At 38.7% G+C, this 21,516-nt stretch overlaps 1 protein-coding gene across 8 annotated transcripts in view; it reads left to right on the forward strand.

Moving 5' to 3' along the window:
• The window catches only part of ACACA (acetyl-CoA carboxylase alpha), a 262,049-nt gene that overhangs the window by 192,367 nt on the left and 48,166 nt on the right, over nucleotides 1-21,516 (forward strand). For all 8 annotated transcript variants that reach the window (XM_054688839.1, XM_054688841.1, XM_037495224.2 and 5 more), the window contains 4 exons: nucleotides 1,379-1,648; nucleotides 6,128-6,225; nucleotides 9,865-9,985; nucleotides 10,552-10,662. In XM_054688839.1, the coding sequence (XP_054544814.1) occupies nucleotides 1,379-1,648; nucleotides 6,128-6,225; nucleotides 9,865-9,985; nucleotides 10,552-10,662 (600 nt within the window). The remainder of the gene's footprint in view (nucleotides 1-1,378; nucleotides 1,649-6,127; nucleotides 6,226-9,864; nucleotides 9,986-10,551; nucleotides 10,663-21,516) is intronic.

Genomic DNA, 21,516 nt, shown 5'->3' on the forward strand with positions numbered 1-21,516 from the left:
ATTTTGATTTGTATTTGGCCAATGGTATGATATATTAAATAGCTTATATTTATCTGTGGGTGTTTCATATATATATATTTCTTAATGCTGAGAATCACAAATAGCTGTGTGGAATGCTTCAACCAGCCTGATTACAGTGGATGTGCAATTGGATTGAGGAATGTGTACTCAGAGCTTATGATCACTGGCCCGGTTGAGTCTGGGTGATGCATGTGGCTTTCCAGGGATGCTGCTATTTACATCTGTTAATGGCCCTTCTTGATGGCCGGCTCCCCAATGAGGTGATATGCAGCAGCCTGGGGATGAGGGACCAAGGCTGCAGATGTGGCTGGGCTCCATTAGGCAGGACCAAGAATGCTCATCTGGTAGGCTTTGTGTTTGGGGGTGAGTAGTGGGGGCTTAAAGGAGGGGGGGTATGACAGAAAGAAACAACAAAAAAAGGGAAAACATTACTTATCCAGGTATAGGGAAACAAACAGGCAGACATGAAAAACTGCAGCTATAACTGGGGTGTGAGTGAATAGAAAAGAAATGAAACTAGTGAATAAACAAGTAGAAGAATTGACTAGTTCTCATATAGAAGGGAATTAAAAGAGGAGAGAACTGTGAGGGTTGGTGTAGAGACATGCCACCCCTACCTTTTACGTCAATATCATTTACTTGTGTGGCTGATCAGATGCTGCTGAACAGAGATGAGAGATTTACATTTATCATAATGCAGGAAGAGATTAATGCTTGCATCCTTTGGTTTTCTGGTATTGAAAGAAAAAGGCAAGAGTCACTCACAAGGATGCAATATTGAGCTATAGCAAAGTCTCACAGAAATGGAAAATAGCTGAAGCAAGCCAGCAAAGAATATTGTTGTCATTCCTAGCAAATGCTGGGGATAGTAAGAGCCCAGGATTATAAAAGTTTCAGGGCCCGTGAGAGAGGTACTCCCCTCTCTGCTCTTCTCTTATGTGTTGAAGATTTCTTAGAAAGAATCTCAACAGATAGAGATTAAAGATCTCACAAAAGATAGAAATAGTCTGGGATGTCTTAGTAGCTAGGGTAGTAAAGCGAGAGTTCTGAATGTAATTCCCAGTGCCATGGCATTCTGGCACACATATCTCGAGTGCCCTTGGACTGTTTTTTCCATCTTCTCTGAGAAGCCCTACAGAAGGAATTGAGACAGCTGTGAAATACATACTAAAACAGCAGTTACCACCATAATCTAGAGAAGCATGCTAGGTTTGCTCTCGTTTTCCACAGGAAGGTTGACTCTATTGCAGGGCATATCTTCACAGGCTGTGTCTAGGTGCAGTCTGATATCTTCAAGGAACCTGAAAATAAATTCTCCATGTAAGACGCTTGTATTTGTTTGTTTACACCTTTGCAGATTGGCATGGTAGCTTGGAAAATGACCCTTAAAAGTCCTGAATATCCAGAAGGCCGAGATATCATCGTTATTGGCAATGACATCACATACCGAATTGGGTCCTTTGGCCCCCAGGAGGATTTGCTGTTTCTCAGAGCTTCTGAGCTTGCCAGGGCAGAGGGTATCCCACGTATCTTTGTAGCAGCCAACAGTGGAGCAAGAATTGGACTGGCAGAGGAAATTCGTCACATGTTTCACGTAGCCTGGGTAGATCCTGAGGATCCTTACAAGGTACAGACTGAGAAAAAAAATGATATTAAAACACTATGTGGTTATTGTGCCCGTGTGTGTGTGTGTGCATGTGTGTACACATGTACATGAGGAGACAGTTGAGGGAGAGGTAGAGGTTTAAAGTTAGAAAGTCAGCATTTATGGTGAACTGCAATCACATGGGAAACAAATTGTCTCTTATGTTCATAGAATTTCCTCCAATTCTAAAATCGATTGCTGTTCCTTTGGTTTAACATAAGATGAAGTAGTAGGTGTGCATTTAGTGTGAGACATGCTAAGCCAAAAAGATACATGTCTATAAACCGTACCACTGTGGCTTCTGGGATATAGGATCAATCATCAGCAAATATAGAGCTTCTGGGATAGAGGGTCAATCATCAGCAAAAATCCCTTATATCCTCAGCTTCTCTGATTTTTTCCCAACCTTCTTACTCTACTTGAAGCATATCTGTCCTTTCTTTAAAACACTGCTTCCCCATAGCCTCTTAAGTAGTGACTCATTTTTCCCTTCCCCTACCACTGAGCCTCGAGTGGGAATAGTGTCTTTTTTGTACCTTATTGCTACTTCCACTTACCTCCCTTCTCTCTGAAAACCCCCATCTTTGAATCTCATATCACAAGACTGTGCCACAGCAGCTCTGTTCCTGATTGTAGTGTTCCCTGACCCTTTGGTCACTCCCTCTCATTCTCTTCATCTTTTAATTGCTAGCACATTGTCACTCTCTCCAATACTACTTGTCCTATTTTAATTCTTGGTGATTTTTATATCCACACAGAGAACCCATCCTATAGTCTAGTCTCCTGGATCTTTGCCTTCGTCTTCTCTAATGGTCCTGCCCTACACCCCAGCTCATCCTCTCATTCCCCATCAGCTCAGTTTCAAATATCCCATTCTATGTCACTGAGAGAACAAACAATTTAAAGAGAACCTCCAGGCTCCCACATATCTGCATTGTGCTCCCAAGTGCTGCCTTCCCTCTGTATTTTGGATAATAGTCCCTGCTCCTATCTAAGGCCAATTCCACCTCTTATATGCTTGATCTTTCCCCTTCTTGCAACTTAAGGCTGTAGATCAACACCTTTCCCCCTCTTTTTTGTATCTCCACTGTTTTCCCTTTCTGCTGGATCTACCCCTTTAGCATCCAAACATTTATCCTTCCAGACGCTACACCTACCCCATTTTTCCCTTCACTTTACAGCACAATTTCTTGAAAGACTTGACCTTTGTTGCTATCTCCAGATACTCTTCTCCCACTCCCTCTGGAACCCAGTACACTTCACTTAAGCTTGTGCCCTCACCATTCCATTGTAGCTACTTTTGTCAAGGTCACCATTAATTCCATAATGTTAAATTCTTCTGTGAATCTCAGTCATCATTTTAGTTATTTAGCTGTTTCTATCAGCTTTGACATAGTTGGTCACTTTTTCATCCTTCAGATACTCTCTTCTCGGGCCTCCCCTGGTGGCACAGGTGGTTGAACACCACACTGTGAGGCTGTCCGCAGCCTCTGCAGCGCCAATTCAATCCCAGGCCGGCCGGTGGGGGTCCCACATGGCACGGCAGGCCTCTCCTATTGCGCCCGCTGCACCCCTCAGCAGTGTGTTTCATCAGTCTGCCTGTTCTGTTCCCCGCTCTGTCTCTGGTGAATCCTCTCGCCCTCCTGCGCATCTGGCTTGTACCCTGGTTCTTGTATAAAATAAATAAATAAATCTTTAAAAAACAAAAACAAAAAACACTCTTTTCTCTTGGCTTCCAGACCCCAGTGTCCCCTTTTCATTGTCCTAGTGCTCCTTTTCAGTTTCCTTTGCTGCCTTTCACATCTCCAAAAGTAAGAATATTTCAGAGGGTGATGGAAATAGTCTATATTTTTATTATGGTGATTATACAAGTGTTTGTATTATCAGCTTATCAAGCTACACCTCTTAAAACTGATGGATTTTATTGCATGTAAATTTTTCTTTAGTAAAATTCATTTGTTTTACGTCTATAAAAATTGTTGGTGAGGGCCTCCCTGGTGGCACAGCGGTTGAGCACTGGGTTGCGAAGCTGCCCGCAGCCTCTGCAGCGCCGGTTCAATCCCCGGCCACCGGCTAGGGTCCCACATGGCACTCAGACCTCTCCTGCCGTGCCCGCTGCTCCCCTCAGCAGTGTACTTAGGTCCTTCTGCCTGTTCTGCTTCCCGCTCTGGCTCTGGTGAATTCTCTCACCCTCCTGTGCTTCTGACTGTACCCAGTGCTTGTATAAATAAATAAATAAATCTTTTTAAAAAAAAATTGTTGGTGACAGCAAATAGGTACAGGGGGCAGTGATGGAAATGTCCTGGAATTAGTGAATTAGTGGTGATGATTGTGTAATATGTGAATATACTAAAAATTATTGGATTATATACTTTAAAATGGCCAATTTTATGTTAAATGGATTTTATCTCAACTTCTTAGATTATTCCCCTTCCCCCTGCCCCAAAACAATGTGAATGGAGACAGATAACAGGTTCTCAAAGGCTGCAGCAAAGTTCTTGACCCCTCAGTCTCAGCCCTACCAACACCCAGTGTCCTCTCACCTGGTGCTTTGGCAGCGTAGCCTAGAGTGGGGTGGAAGGGAGAAAAGGGCTTGGTCCACCTGACCTCTCCTTTTTTTATTCCCTTTCTCTTGATAATCACATCCAATTTAAGCTTTAATTTCCATCTATAAACTGATAAACTTCCAAATTTATGTTCTACTCCTGAGCTTCAGGTTCATATATTCAGACTGAGCATCTCTACCTAACATATCTGCCTAAATGTAACTTCTTATCTTCTTCCTTAATTTTGTTCTTCCCACAGTCTTCCTTATCTCAATAAATAGTATCTCTATTCTTTCATTTAAGTAAAAGAGCTTGGAGTTTCTTGACTTCTTGCTTTTTCCTACATCCTTCATCTTTGCTGTCAGTAAACCAGGTTTACATCCCAACCTTCAAAATACATCCAGAACTCAACCACATTTAACCAGTTTCACCACCACATGTTAATCTGAGTGACTGTCAGTTCTTACCTGCTTTATTGCAGCAGCTTGCATATTGGTTCTTCTGCCCTTGCCTTACCCCTCTATTCCTCTACCCCCGAAGTCTACTCCCAATAGAAAATGAAATGATCCAGTTGAAATATAAATCAGATCACAGCTCAAAACCTTCCTCTGATTAAAACCATACATACAGTAGTTACCTACAAGATGCTTCATAGACTGACCTTCCAACACTGTTCTGCCCTCTTTCTTGCTGCACTCTTCCTCATTCCACCCAGACTCTCCCACTCGGCCTTTTTACTGCCTTGAACCTGCAAGGCACACATGTGCTTTGGTGCTTTCGCTCTTAGAGTTCCTTCTGCCTAGGCCTTTGCCTAGAGATATCCCCATGTCTCCTTTCCTCGGCAATTTACTTAAATGACACTTTTAGTGAAACCTTGACTGTTGGCTACTCTCTAAAAGTTCAACTCTCCCAAATCTCTTTTCTATTTTAGTTTTTCCTTGAACATGATTCCTATTAACATGGTATATTTTATTTATTTTATATATTTTCTGTTTCTCATGCTAGAAGAAAAGTTTAATTTGGAAAGGAATTTTTGTCTGTTTTTTTCATGCCTATTTTTCCAGGACCAGAAGTGTACAGTATCTCCCCTTCAATAAATGGCATGCTGACTGATGTGCTAATAAGTTCAGTACATCATAAGTCATGCAAAACCAATGACAGATGCATGTCTCTTCCACGTTGTGCTTGTTGTGGGACAAATGTTTTGAATTAAATGATGGACATAATTTCTCATAGTATTTTTTTCCTCATAGTATTTTGAATGTTTTCAATTTATTTTTTTTTTTTTGGACTGAGTGACTAGTTCCCTTAAGTTATACACACATACCATATAACTGAGTATATATGTATAAAAATAATTTGGTTATTAAATACTAGTATAATTTTTTTAATGTCAGTAGGAACTAGCAGTTTATTTGAAAAAGCAAAAGGCATGAATTCAGTGTTCATTGATTATTACAAACATCTAATATTACAAACAAATAATATTAAAGTCCTAGATTGTGTTCCTCATAATCATCCCCTAGACCACTTATATTCTGATATTACTATGGATTTGAGAAAATAGAAAATAGTAATAACACAATTCTTTAATTTTGTGTCGATATCTTTAATAGAGATGTCACTAAAGTCAGAAAATGACTCTTTAATCCTGAGGAAAATGAAATGAATGGAGTATACTTGAAGTTGCGGTCCAACATCTTGTTTCAAGGGCAGTCAGTGACTGGAGAAATAGGCACTTCCATCTTTCACAGGTGGACTGTCTGTGTTAGTATTCTATTAGACAGTAACTCTAAGAAGTGATGTGGCAATTTAAAACTAGCTTTGGAAGAAGCTGCATAATGCATGCTCTGCGATGTCTTCTGGTTATGTGATGATGGCAAATAATGAGTTAAAAACAATTTGTGCTTCACAGGGATACAAATATTTATATCTGACCCCTCAAGATTATAAAAGAGTCAGTGCTCTCAACTCTGTCTATTGTGAACATGTGGAGGATGAAGGAGAATCCAGGTAGGTAAAAGTGTATCAGAATAATTTGGCCATGGATCAAAGAAGGGAGAATAGTTTTTCCTCGCTGTCTTGCTGATCATGACCTTGAAGAGAAATAAAGATTGCTTGTTACATAATCTAGAGGTCTTAGGTTTGTGGCTTAGCTCTACCATTTGTTAACTGAAAGACCATATTGATTGAGGTTTCTAAATTATATTCATTGTAGAAAAGTTGGAACATGTAAGCAATTATTTAAAAAAACCCTACAATCTCACCAAGAGATAATAATTATTAATATATTCTATATTTTTGCTGTCTTTTCTATAATATGACTTTTTTTCTACATAAACTGTATTGTAATAGAAAAACCCTTTTGTAATGTGTTTTTTTGAGGAAATTTTATAAATTTTTAAAATGTTTTTTGAGAACATGATATTTAATGGCTTGAGAGTATTTCATCATAATGAATATATCATATTTAAATATTCAGACTATTCTAATTTTTAACTGCTGTATCCCTGGACTGGACATTCTTTTATATAAACTTTTAGAAATACTCTGGTTATTCCCTTGGGTTAATTTCTAAAAATTAAATTACCAGTCAAAAAGGTATGTCCATCTTAGAGATGTTTTTGATAATTTCAAATTGCTCCCCCAAGATCTGCATTTTCACCAGCAATAGTGCACCTAGCTATATGTGCACACCAGCAATAGACAAGCACTATTATGTGTTTGTCTCCCCACTTTAATTTTTCTTCACCCTTGCCAACATTGATTGTTGTCAATTAATAAAATAGGATAAAAAGAGCAATTGTTATTTAAACTGGTATTTTTTATTACCAATGCAGTTGAACATTTTTATAATCTATCTGCAAGTCTTTTTCCAGAATTTTAATCACTTATTCCAATATCATTTATTGAATAATTCATGCTTTCCTCACTTTTATAATTATCTTAATTACTAGACTTTATATTCTGGTTTTTTAATTTTTTTGTCTATTCTTGGACTAATGCCACACTCTTAATTATTGTAGTTGGGCAGATTTCCTCACATTCTCAAATATTACCCAAATTTTATTGATTTTATATCTAGGCTCATTTTTTTTTAATTGCCAAAAACACTCCATAATTTAGTGTGTTAGTGATTTAGACTTAAATTGCACTAGGTTTACAAATTAATTTAGGAAGATATGACATCTTAATAATATGAATCTTCACAAGAAACATGGTATATTTTTGCATTTTTTTCAAATATATTTTTAAAAGTTTTATAGCTTTCTACTTGTAGGTTATGTCAAAATTTTACATTCTTTCTTGGTTCACAGCACCCTTACTATCTTAGTATTTTTTCACAGTACCTTTAGGCTAGAGGCTATACCTAATATTTCTATCTATTAAGTAGTCAACCACAAACACCTTAGCACATCACTTGAACTTATGTTCTAACAACTTACTAATCTTTTAAAAGTACAATATACATAAATTGAAAAAATATTTATAAATAATTACATTTGCTTACTAATGGAATATTTGCATCTGTACAACATCTCAAACCTTGGAATCAGCTTGGATACAGCTGCCCTTCTGTCTTGTCCTGCACTGATTTTTGTGCAGAGCTTGACTTTTTTCCAAGAAACTAAAAACCCTGTTTTGTAAAGACAGGACATTGTCAAAAGAAAGTAGCACTACCTAATGTTAAAGCGTGAACTACCTAAAGCTAGTAGTTCACATGGAAATCAACAGGTATGACATATTGTAGTTTTTCTCTTAACAATTTACAATACCCTACAGTGCCTCTGGTGGATCATTGTGGACCCCAGAGCCCCTGGTGTGCATACACTGGGTGTGGTGGGAGTCTCTAAATGTTTCCTAAATATTTTGTATTTTTTCTTGTTACTCTGAATGGGACTTTTCTCTCTGTTATATTTTTAAATTATTTATTAGTGGCATTTTAGAAAGCTGTTGCTTTTATATATTATTTTTGTTAAAGCAAATCATTTTTCTTCTCTGAGCCTTAATTTCCTCATCTGTAAGAAGATGATCAAGTAATCCAATATATATATTAAGGCCTTAGCACAGCACTGAGCATATAGTAAACAAATCCTGAGCTATTACCTGTCACATTGAAGTTGTTGTCATGATCAAAATTATATATGTGTTTTGGTAATTGTATTACACTATACAGAGTTTTTATTATAAATAGTATTAAAACTTGAAACTACTTTAAGAATAATAGTCTTTATAGTAGAAGAGATACAGGTCATAGAACAGAAAATAGGAAATTTTTACTCTTTTTCATGTAATACAATGGAAAAAGATACCACATAACAAATAAAATACCTATGAAGCAACATGCAGCCCTTAGGAAAGAAAAGGTCTGCTTTGCAGGCTGATTGGACCCATGAGTATCTGTGACTACGTGGCATGTGGACCTTAGAAAAAGAACACATAATCTCACCACCACCACCACCACCACTGCAAAAATTAATTTGGTTCATTAACTCCTTAAAGAAGATTAGCTGTTCTGTAACATAACTTTAGAATTTAGAATCTAGATACAGAGCAAAAGGAAGAATTATATAGGGAGAGTCTAAAAATAGAAAGGCAAAGGAATCTGGGAAGCAGAGATGCAAAACCTCAGACCATCAGCAAAGGCAGAGGAAAGGAATCAATGGAGGACTGAAAGTAAAGAAGGAAACAGAAATATGGGGGCAAAATAGTAGTTTAAGAGCCACTGTGGGATATTTATTTATTATTTCAATTTATAAAACTGTGCCCAGTGCCAAGCCTTCTGGGTACACACGGAACAATAAATAATAATGCCCATCTCTACTTCCAACTTTGTATTTTTCTTTTCTTTTATTAGTTGCATTCCCCATCTCCCTTTTCCCATTATCAGCTATCACTCCTAATCCCCTGCCAACAAGACAGATGAGTAGCTCCCACTGGATCCACAGGATGCTTTCTGGACAACCTGGCCAACATTTCACGTCTACACACATTCCACCTGCCCCTCCAGAGGACTATAGCCAGGAACCCTCATGTAGACACCTGATATTTACAAAGGCGTAAGAGTGGGAGTGCATTGTTTTGACCTTCCCCTTTATCCCTGTCTTGGCAAGAGAGGATTTTGACTTGAGAAATTGGGCTGAGCATTCTTATTATGCCTCTGGATTTTTTATTCCTGTGTAACATCCAAAATTGTTGACTTAATGCCTATTGCTTATTACAGAAAGATTTATGCTGACCTTTCTTTTAAGAAAGTTGTTCTAGAGAGTAAAGAGAAAGGTGTCTAAAATCCAAGTGCCATCAGTATGTCAAGCCCCCTTCTTGTACTTTAACTCTCACATCAATCCTTAAAGATAGATATTTTTATTCCCATTTTACAGAAGTTACTGTTACCCCCCAGAGTCATACTGCTGTGTGCATCAAGAGCATGGATTTAACCTTATTTCATAGATTTCTGGATTTTACCATCTTGGCTTCCAGTAAAAATAAGCACCAAGCTAAGAAGCAAAGATATATAAATGAAGAGTGTAAGAGGAGTAGAGACACCTGGTGTTAAATAAAAATGTTCAGTACCCTTAATGGTGATTAGTCTTTTAATGGACTGTTGTAGTGTGTTTCACCTTTATAATTTGGTGTGTCTGTTTCCAACAGGTATAAGATAACTGATATTATTGGGAAAGAAGAGGGACTTGGAGCAGAAAACCTTCGAGGTTCTGGAATGATTGCTGGAGAATCCTCACTGGCCTATGATGAGATCATCACCATCAGCCTGGTAAGTCTTGCCAGAATGTGAAGTCTTTGAAGAGTTAACTGTGTGAGTAGGATTTATTTTTGCATCCATCACTGCTATTCAGTTCCAAATGAGAGTAGTTCTTGAAAATGGTACATCTGCAATTTGACTTTAGTCATGCATGATAATGGGAAGATAGGATAATGTAAATAATTGAACTTCCTTGAGAAACCTAGCACCTTGTTTTAGCCTTTAATTTAACTTCTTATTTCTCAAATATTCTACCAGAGTTTTAACATCTTGAATTTCTTCTCATAGTGCTTACCTTGCTCATATAGATACCAGGGCATCTGTGAAATGGGCAAAAGTATAAGTGAAGTAAAGGGCCTGTGATTCTTTAAATGTCTAATGCTTGAATCATCGAATGAATCCCATACCTTATTTTTTTTTTACCAGCAAATTATTATTTTATATTGTTATTAATCAAACAGACTCCATAAAATATACTTTTTTTTTTTTCTGTTAATGTGATTTTTATGTATCTGTGCCTTAGTTCTTACAGCTTAGGAAAGAACATAAATAATGTGTAAAATTTATTCTCTTTTGAGGTTACATGCCGGGCCATTGGGATTGGGGCTTACCTTGTCCGACTGGGACAGAGAACCATCCAGGTTGAAAATTCTCATTTAATACTCACAGGAGCTGGGGCCCTCAACAAAGTAAGTTTCTAGGCTTTGAAATTAAATGTGTGAAGCTGTTTGGAGATAATCATAAATTCCTGATTCAAAATCCTGATTGGGGGGTAGCCATTCAATTCACGCATTCCTCAGTTTATCCCTTCCCCTCTACCTCTTTTCTCTGCCCAATGACTTGCTTGCCTCTTCCTTCATGACTTCATTCAACAGATATTTTGAGTACCTACTATGTGCCAGGCACTGTTCCAAGCCCTGTGGATATGTTAAGGAACAAACCATATAAAACTCCTGTTCCAAAGGGTTTACATTTTCAAGTCTTTTCTAGAAAGAATTAATTGAATGCTTCTGTTTTTGCTCTCCCTCCCTTTTTGTCATCTAGGAGTAAGGGATATGAGATGTATCCCCAGACATAGAGCTGGCTCTGAAACATTCTCTGAATTTGTTGAGGATATCAAATTTTGATGTTTTGAGAAATCTGTTAATGTACCTCTCAAAAGGGGTACTTACGGGGGTGCCTTATAATAAGAGGAAGTGCTTGGTAAATATTGAATGGGAAGATGTATGGATAGATGCATGGCTTGATTGCTGGAAAGAGTATGACGTATCTTCCCTTCAAAAGAAATGCATGTGCCTTTTCAATCTAAGCTCTTAAGGGCTTTTCCAAAAGGGGGGAAATGGATAGGGGACTCACTGCTTATTAGAGTGAAAACTATGAATACTTGAATACACAGAGAGCAATGTAGTTCTGACTTCTTTGTAGGCATAGGAAAATTATTTTCTATCCAGTCAGGAATATGTAATAATCTGGGGCTGATTGGCTAACTTTGTGCAACTCATACACCTTCTCAGCTCCTAAGCTTTCTTTATCTATCAAAGGGAATAATTTATACCTATGAATGATGCTATAGAGATCAGATGAGAAAACATAAGTAAAAGTACCTACTACTTGGCACAAAGTATCTGCACTCATAAAATTTCAGTTTCCTTTTCCTTTCTTACATGGCATGGTGATTGAACTTCTGGAGTTTTACTCATGCTAAACTGTATTGGATATTATGTTTAGTAGACTTGTGTAAAGTTTTTTATTTTTTTAAATCAAACCTTGACTTGCAAGTGGAGGGATAAGAATTGACCTATCCTATCATTCCCATTAGAAAAAGTTGATACTTTTGTTGGTGCAATTAGCTTTGGGGAATGTCAGAAATTAGAACTATCTGATGTGTTCAGCTTGCTCTCTGCATTCATATGAATTGTTTTCTCTCTGGGTTTGCCTTTCTCTAGAAGGAAAGGCAAGGTAGCACTTACAAACTTGACTCACCTGCTCCTGTTTTGGACAGTTGCCTAAAAATGAACATTCTGGATGGTGGCTCCTGAAGGAGACTATTACAGTGGGAGAAACTGCTGAGAGTCTTACTGGGTTTTTGTCTAAGTTATTCTTTTGGATATCTTCATAGGATGGGATGTTGATGAACACTGAAGAGAATTGTAGGTACCAGTGTCTGTGAGGATAGAATTTATAGAAGACACCTGAATTTCCATAATGTTCCTGTAGAAAAAGAGCTAATTTCTGAAGTGTGTCCTGTTACATTGAGTTTCTTATTTTCTCCCTGATACTATGTTATGCACAAACTATATTACAAATGCAAAGGTTTTGTTGTTGCTGCTGCTGTGTTTATTTGTTTTGCTTTGCCTAAAAACTTGCTGGTTGAATTTCATTCGTACCATAAAAAAGGCATTAGGGATTTTTCCTTAAGCTCTAGTTGAATTGTCTCCATCAAATTTATTATATTCACCACCTTCCTAGTCTACAGGGCTGCTTGTTACGGAAGAAATCTAGTTGCAGGGAGAAAGACAAGTAAAGCTACAGCCAAAACTTACCAAACAATCCTCATTTCCAGAAGAACATGATCATTTATAGCTGAAAGGAGTGATCAGTTATAGAGGTTACCTAATCCAGCTCTGCCTGCTTCCCTATTTTCCTGTCAGTGCCTCTTAGGTATAGAGTCATGTTGCTGGAGGACAACTGATTTCATGCAAATTCTTTAGGAATGCCTCTTCCTACCAGGTATGGAAAAAAAAACTATCCAGCAGCTACATGCTCAGATTGTTTTCTCTCACTCCTTGTGCATGTTCTGTCTTTTTGTTTGCTGGTGTCTTTCTATTTCTGTTTGCCTTTCTTACGGCAGGCATCTATGGCTCCGATACTCTGGGTACATGCAGGTCATTTTGCGTGCATGACTCTCCTGTGTGGGTGCTAGTCTGTCTGTCTCTTTGTGTCTGTATGTTGCTTCTAGATCCCCCTCTTTCTCTCTGCCTCCCTGAGTATCCATGTGTGAGAAAGTCTTTGTGTGTGTCTGAAACACTGTGGGGCCTCCTTAAGCCTTGACCATTTTGCTCATAATATGTGTGTACCTGTGTAAAGTGGAAATGGAGGCGGTATATGCAAGATTTTAGACTGTAAACATTTGACCCCCACCTTTTTGAGTCTTCATTCTTTATGTTAAACATTGGGGTGAAGAAAAGAAGGGAGTGGGTGCGCAGAGGTTGTAGGAAAAAAAATCTGTGTGTGCAAGTGCCGATCCCGTTGACCCCTTTGAAAATTGAAATAATGATAATGCGCGTCTCCTGACTGCATCAAAGTATCAGCACATCAAAAGCCAGGAGGCATGAAATGCAAATGATAAAGTGAAAGCAGATGGATTGTGCATGATCGCCTGATGCCCAATGAATTTTAAAAGGTGCCGGTTTGCAGGGGTGGGGGGTGGGGGTGGGGGTAGGGGGACTGAAATAAACACGTTATCCCTGCAATTTTTTTTTTGTTCTTGACGCTCACTCCTGACAATATTTTTTCACACTTCAGTGAACACCCACTCCATCTCTTTCTCCCTCTCTCTCTCTCTCTCTCTCTCTCTCTCTCTCCCTCTCCCCCCTCTTCTCTTCAACTCCCTCCCTCCCTCCTTCCTCCCACCCCCCATCTCTTACACGTCTCAGGTCATGTCGCTGCAGCTCCGGTGGAAATAATAAGATATAAACCACGAGGTTGTTATTTGCATAGAAATAGCATGGAGCCCCAGGCAGCAAGGGAGAAGGACACAGGGATCATTTGTCTAAAATTTTAATGAAAACTTTTGCTGAGGCAGAGATTTTTTAAAAACTTTCTTTCTTCCTGCTATTCTCCCTCTCTCCTCAGCCCCTCCCCCCCACCAACCCCATCTCTGATTTGGCTTAACATGGTTCAATTTGAAGAGAAAGGGATGACACTCTACATATCATATGCCTGTAATGCAGCAACATGTAAATAGTTTGTTCCTTTAATAGACCTAAAGCTGGAGAGACACACATCCCTAACTTAATACACCGTACGTCCGCTGCACTTTTATGGCTGCACTCCATCTCATTGCACACGGGATGCTGCTCGTCCTTAGCCAACCTGTTTTTAATTAGTTTAGACCTTCCTACCTTTTGCTTCTAAAGACTTCCATTTTAAAGGATTCTTTTTCGTAGCCAACAGTAGTGACCTGCATAGAAAATATAAATATTCTTGCAGTTTCCTGTTCTTTACTTCCAGTGGTTTTACTGTACATGAACGTGTTTTATTCATGGACACCATCCTTTGCCTCAGTGTCTTTTGTTCCAAAACCAGAAAGAGCTTTCCACATTTATATTTTTATCCCTTTATGCTTGTGAGCTCAGTATTTGTGTATTATCTTTCCTCTTCTGCCTTGCCTTTTGTTGCCTGCAGTTATTTGTAAAATACTCAAAATATTACCAAGTCCAAGAGAGATACAGTATCTGGGTCTTCTTGAATGTTGCAGAAGTAGATTTGACATTTGAACTAAAAGCAGTGGACTGGTGATTAGAGGTCCTCTGGATGACTTTACTTGAAACTTCAATCGAGACCATCTGTCTGATTTCTTGCTACTTTTTGGGGTGAGGTAGTGGTGTCAGGGCCATTTCTTGGATGGGAAGACTAAAATAGTAAGTAGAAAAGTGACATCGTCACACAGAGACTCAATCGGGGTCAGCACATGAACTCCTAAATCTCCAAATTTAACTTAAGAAGGGTTCAGTTCCCTGTCTTAGTGTTCTCAGGCTCAGAGAAGTCTGCTCTTTTTCCTTTTTTGTCCAAATGTCACAAGAGTGATGACATAAATAATGGAGGCTCCTATCAGCTTGCTATTTCGTGTCACTCATGGTGGGGTCCTAGCTCCTCAAATGGTAGACAGTGGGTGGCAGATTCCTCACGCTGCCTCAGGGAATGGTAACAGCAGTCCTAATGGATCGGACAGACTGCCTGCTTGAAGGGAATCATGTTTACCTGGCAAAGGCCTGTTTGCTTGGGGAACTAGGAAGACAATTGGTAGAGTCTGCTTGGGGAACTAGGAGACAATTTGTAGAGTCATGAGCTCCTCAGTCAAGGTGCCACTGGACTTTTGCAGTAACTTTTTAATTTATTCCCCCCGCCCCTCCCCCACTCTTCTCCATTTCTATTTAATATGTTTAACATATAATATCAGGTGGTGGATAGGCTGGAAGGGCCTAGTATTGTAGGGAACAGTCATGTTCCCTAGCTTTCTGATCGTTGCCCCAGACTTGGTAAGAGCCTTCTTAGTATACAGAGAAATCAGAATTTGCTGTTTATGACTTGTCCTCTGGATAGTCATTGTCTGTGGAGGTAAGGCCTCACTAATGGGTATGACAGATGGGTTACAGACTCATTTAGGAGCTGATGGATGACTTCCTTGGAATAAGCATTTTAAAGCTTTTTTCTTTTAGGAAAAAAATATCCTATAATTTCATTCCTCTTAATGAAATCAGGCCCTAATTTCCTCTGTATTTGCCAAGAGAAAAGAAATTATATGATGAATATGGCCAAAGCAAAATGTTAGGTTTGCAGGAGACTAATTCTGCTAGCCTGCCTTTGAGACTTGGTCTAAGTCCCTCTCTGGATCTGAGTTTCCACATACATACTTTTGTGTAGCTGTGCAGTAGGAGATGTGACGTTACTGCAGACTGTTGGATACAGTGTCAGGGAAACTCCCATGAGCTTGTAGCACCAGGGGCAGGCACTGTGTATTCTCCATACTCCATGACTCGATGACACACAGATGAGTGAGTCATGGAGGCTCAGGAAGGAAAGGGGAGATTATTTAATTCTCACTCAGAGGCAACATTGTAACATACACATAACCTGAAGAGGTAGAATAGTTTATACTATAGACCATACAGCCAACACTGCTCTGGTTTAATTACTGGCTCTGCCACCTACTAGTTATGTGACTTGGGCAATTTATTTAATCTTTCTGAGTTACAGTTTTATTCTATTTTTTAAAATTTGTTTTTGTCTTTTGTTTTTTTTCAAAGGTTAGTTTTATTAACTATAAAATGGGGATAATAATAGTACCTATCTAGCAGGGTATTGTGGGGACTAAATGAGATAATATAGGTCAATCACTGGCACTGTTATAGTCTTCCCTAAGGTACATATTAGGGTTCTTTCTCATTGCAGTTCATTGTCCAGACCCTGGAAAGGGAATATAAACACAGCATTCTCTGTTCTTTCTGATTCTTGGAAGACAAAAATTCCTTTAAGGAAATGTTAGGTGTTAGTTCTCACTGTAGAGGTACATTCATGTATTGACTTTCCCAACAGATGTTATCTGAAGACGATCACCACACTTGGAAAGCCATTAATGTGAGAGGCACCATGTCCGGTCCTGATAGGGTAGTATATGTGTCAGTCATCTGTCTACAAGAGTCCCCAAGGACTTGTTGATACAATAGCCCATAATGACACTAAGGATCAGTTCAGCAATTTGCATTTTTAAAAGTCCCTAACTACCTATTTTCACAATAGACAGTCCCTGTACAACTATAGCCCCAGATGGGATCACTCTCCTTTCTAAAGAGGGCATTTGAGCTTCGTTTTTGAGTAACACTTGCTTTAGCATTATGAATGAATTCTCAGAAAGGATTGCAATGAGCAGATCGCCTTAATTTTCAAGTGCCCTCCCCTCCAAATATGGACAATTCTGGCCCTGTTGGGGTGGGAGGGTGTTTTATTTGTTTTTCATTTGATGTACCTTGTGTTTGGTAGATGACTGTACCAGATATCTGTGACTCCATTAGTGTGTCATAGTGATCTTCCAGCAGCTTGACCTTGAACCCTCTAATTTGAAGATCTAATAGGTTGGAATTGTCAGTCACAGATCCATTAGAGAAGTTGCCCTTAATTCACTAAGAGAGCCCCTTGTGGGAATGGTGACTCAGAGTAATGACTTGTGAGAATCTACAAGGGTCATTTCAGAACTAGATGAAGTGAGAACTTTGAGGCCCTGTTTGGGGCACTGAATAAGGCTCAGAAATCATGTTTGACAACGTATTGTAATTGTACTCAAACTTTTTGAAGTTATCAAAACTTTATATTTCTTTTTGTATAATTACCTATTTTTTTTAAAGATTTATTTGGGCCTCAATTGCCTCTTTGTTAAAATACATTTCCCACCTTGACGTGAAGAGTCAGAGGATCTCTTAAACTTAAATTTTCTTCAGTTTCCTTTATTCTGTTATGCCGTGAAGATGTGTATTGATTTATAGCAAGGGAACAGTGTTAGGCTGGAGCAGAGAGGATAGACTGGGGAAGGGAGGAAGAGAGAGACTATTATTAGGGTATTATATATTAGTGAGATTACATATCAGTGATGAAAAATTACTATATACTAGTTATATTAGGAATGGGAGTTGTAAAGTACAATGATTTGAATTTTTAAAAATCTTGTTTCTTTTCCATATTGTAGAAACATAGCATATAGTGGCGGAAGTAGTGGTGGTGATACTGAAGATGACAAAAGGCCATAGGATCATAAATGTTGGGAGAAGAAGGATCCTCAAAAGTCTACCCAGTCAACAGTTATTTGAATTTCCATGACACCATTATCAAATATTCAGTTATTCTTGAAAAACTCAAGGGGAGCTCAGTAATTTTTGAGTCAATCCCTCTTGTCTACCTAAAGTTCTTCCTTATATTTGGCTAAACTCTGTTTCTCTGTACAGATAACTTCCTCTTAAGAAGTAACATTCAAAATTAACAAAGCAACTGTCAGTGTTATGTTCTCTTTTTTAAAAATAATTTATATATATTTTACATCATTGTTCATTTTTTTTACAATGTTTGCTTTCTCTTCTCAGGTGTCCTCCCTCTAGAATTCCCACCATCTGTTTACCCGTACACCATTGCCATAGTCCCTTGTGTTCTTCCCTCCCCTGTTTTGATCCCTGTCCCTCGCTCTACCCTGCAGAATGTCTCTGATTTGTAGTTGCCTGTTAATTTTTTTGTCATATTTTTTCCCCTGATCCCTTACTTGGTTCCCCTATATTCCTCTTATAAGTGAAATCATCTGATATTTTTCTTTTTCCTTCTGACTTATTTCACTGAGCATAATCCTTTCCAGCTCCATCCATGTTGCACGAATGGCCTATCTTTTTTGATTGCTGAATAATATTCCATTGTGTATATATACTACATCTTCTTGATCAAGTCATCTACTTTTGGGCATTTGGGTTGTTTCCATATCTTACCTATTATAAATAGTGCTGCAGTAAACATAGGGGTGCAAGTATCCTTTTGAATTAATGTTTTTGTGTCCTTTGGGTAGATCCCTAGGATTGGAATTGCTGGGTCACATAGGTAGCTCCACACAGCTTTCCAGAATGGTTGGACCACTATAGATGCATTCCTACCAGCAGTGTACGTGAGTTCCTTTTTACTTTCAGAGTCTGGCCTTGTCTCAAGAACAAATGTAGTGAAGGTGAAAATGCTATTCAGAGATAGAAGAGAAACTAGTTTCATAAGTAACATTCTTCCCAGCTGAAAATAAGAAATAAGTAGCAATTACAAGAGAAACAGCTAACATTTAACCCCACCCTGAAGCACTGTGCATGACCCTTGGGGTCTACTACACAGTGTCCTGCCAAACTTTTGGCACTTGGTTTATCTCCTGCTTTCCCAACACCTGTCTTCATGAAAGTCGAGAGCCTGATTCACAGCTAGAGAATTAGGTCTTTTGGGGTGGTGTATATTTACATATTAGTTAAATCTCATTGGGTCAGAGGTTTGTCATTGCTTATCTCAGGAGTGAGGAAAGGTGATAAAGATGGAATTACTCAAAAGCACTGAAGGTACACAAACAAAGTTAAAATGCTAGTATTTACCACCCACTTCCTTCAGATGTGGGGGCCTCCTTACAGCTCTGCCCTATATCCAGAGTATCCATTTCAACCTTCAGGATTCTCATGCTGCTTCAGTATTGGAACGAAGAAATAACCCTATATCACAGATTCTGTAGGGCCTCTGCATTCTCTTCCTTTAACAAAACATCATCCCTGAACTCCAGCTGAACACTCTCTTAGGACTATGAGCATGATCCCTTAGGCAGAGTGGTTCAGCTTCTTCAGCTTCAGTCATGTTACCTTCCTTAAGCTAGATTTTCCTCACCTTTCTCTCTTACTACAAATGTTCATAGCGCTGTCTTTGCAGATTAGTGTTCACTTGAAGCTTTGTTATTCCATCTACCCCTTCTTTCCCCTTAACCTTTCTTCTTCCCCAACCCCAGCCTGAAACCCAAGTAAATTAGCTTCTCACACCTGCCCCCTGGTTTAAAAAAAAAAAAAATCCCATACTCCTCCAACAGTGTCTGCTCTGGATTTGCAGTCAGCAGCCATCTCCAATAACCATCAGGCTGTCAGCTTTGCAGCTCCCTACTACCTCCCACCTCCCCCATCACTCACCAGAGGAAAAAGAGAGCCAGAGCAAGAGCTTGAAATATATCATGCAATAGTGTATCATGAATTTGTTGTGAATCACAGCGGTGAAGCAGGTTTATTTATTTCTGAGACCTTAAATCAATACAAAGTAGGTCTCTTACTTCTGAAGCTGGGATGGAGTGTGAAAAAATGAGCCCATTGTACTCTTAAAACTTTGGGGAAAGGAGATGACAGCTATATAATTCCATTTACCAGGCACTAGGGGCTTTAATGTGAAGGTGACAGGGAGCTCTTTGTGCATTTAGAGCACCATATCTTCTAAATAAAAGATCTGTAGACTTGATAGTGGAGCATAGCTCCGAGTTTAATAATCTCCAAGCATTAGACCGAGCCAATATGTTCCCAAGTCAGAGAGGTTCCCCCCAAACACTCATAAATTAAAAGTGCAAGAACTGCATACGTTGGTAGATTAGAAATGCAAGGACTCCAGTCTTTTCCAGGAGGAAGACAGACCTGGGCCCTGGCTGTGCCCAGACTGCTGTGTGAATATGATAAAGACATGGGAAACGAGATTGTTTAGAAACCTGACTCCTGGCTGTTCATCATTCTGTAGAATGTCCCTTGTGCATGGATCCAAATCTAGCTATGCTCCCTCTCATTCAGAGTGGCCATCTTCACACAGTCTAATCAGCTAATGTACACAGTCAGGAGTGTTGAATTATGAAAGGAGAAGCTATTTAGATTGAACTACAGATTACTAGACCCAGACTTCAAGTTTTTCTGGTTGATTCTTGACTGGTTCCTAATTTTATTTTTTATTTTTTTTTATTTTTTGGTTCCTAATTTTAATAATGTCTCAGTGTCTAGAATTTAAGCCCTTTAAAAATAGTTTGCACATAAGAGAAATTGAGAATTCGGTGTTATTAAGGAAAAGAACCCTCCCAAATTTAACCAATCCATAGATGCAAATATGAGAAATGAAGACTACTGGAACATATAATCAAGTTTTGAGTATCTTCATTTTCTATCTGACCCAATCTTTACAATATGTCTTTTCTCAACAGATAAAGCAGGTTTGTGCAGCTCACTAGAGCAAACCTAACATAATAGGACCTTATAGAGTTACTAGCTTAATCCTAGCCCAGGTAAAGAATTTTGAAAGAAGACCCAATGTCCACACAGGGGAAATCTAAAAGGGTAGGGAATTTTAACCTCTTGCTTTGCTTGAAAAAGCAGCCTGTACATGTTATAACACTAATAAACTTCTTTTGATTATAGTAGTGGTTCAACTTGCTGAAATTATAAATCGAAGCCATATTTTTATACAGCACTAAGTTCAGCAGCTTACATGCATTGATTGCTTGCTGTTCTGTCTAAAATTCTGTTCCATTGCAGTGGACATACAAAGATGGTTCCTGCATTACTAGAGTTGAGATTTAGGCTAATAGTCAATAATCGGCTTTTTATGTGTTCTAAGGGGAAAAAATGAACTTGCTGCTCACCAGATATAAATGAGAAAACAGACAGGCTGCAGCCCTGAACAGTCAGTGGTACTCCCCACAAAGCCAGGTCCCAGCAAGCCCCGAACCTGCCTACCCTCTTGGTGGGCACAGGCAGGCCCTCAAGTGAGCTGCCTTTCAGTGTGGCCTCCCATTGTATATCATACTCAGCAAAATCACTGAGAGGTTGACTGAAAAACAGAGAATTAAATTTTTTTTTTCATCTTTAGAAAACATTTGAACTAAGACTAGTATTTAAAATATAGAGAGAATTTCACAACTAAAAAAAGAAACTCAGTAATTTTTTAGACCGGTAAGAAATTTGAATGGCCAGTTCCCCAAAAAGCTTTATATCTTTCTTTCAGGTGGTAAATAAACACATGAAGAGATGCTTAGCACCAGTTATTAGGGACATAAAATAAAAACCATAATTAGATACCACCAAAAAAATTTTTTTTAAACTGATAATACTAGGTATTGGCAAGGATGTGAAACAAGTGGAACTCTCATACATCGTTGGTGGGAATGTAAAAGGCTACAGTCATTTTGAAAAGTTTTTTTTTTAAGTAGAAAGTTGTATACTTACTTTATAACCTAACAATCCTCCTCCTGGGTA

This window comes from Talpa occidentalis, unplaced genomic scaffold (assembly GCF_014898055.3).
Source record: "Talpa occidentalis isolate TD23 unplaced genomic scaffold, MPIMG_talOcc4v2.1 talOcc4.7, whole genome shotgun sequence".
NCBI classification, from domain to species: Eukaryota; Metazoa; Chordata; class Mammalia; order Eulipotyphla; family Talpidae; genus Talpa; species Talpa occidentalis.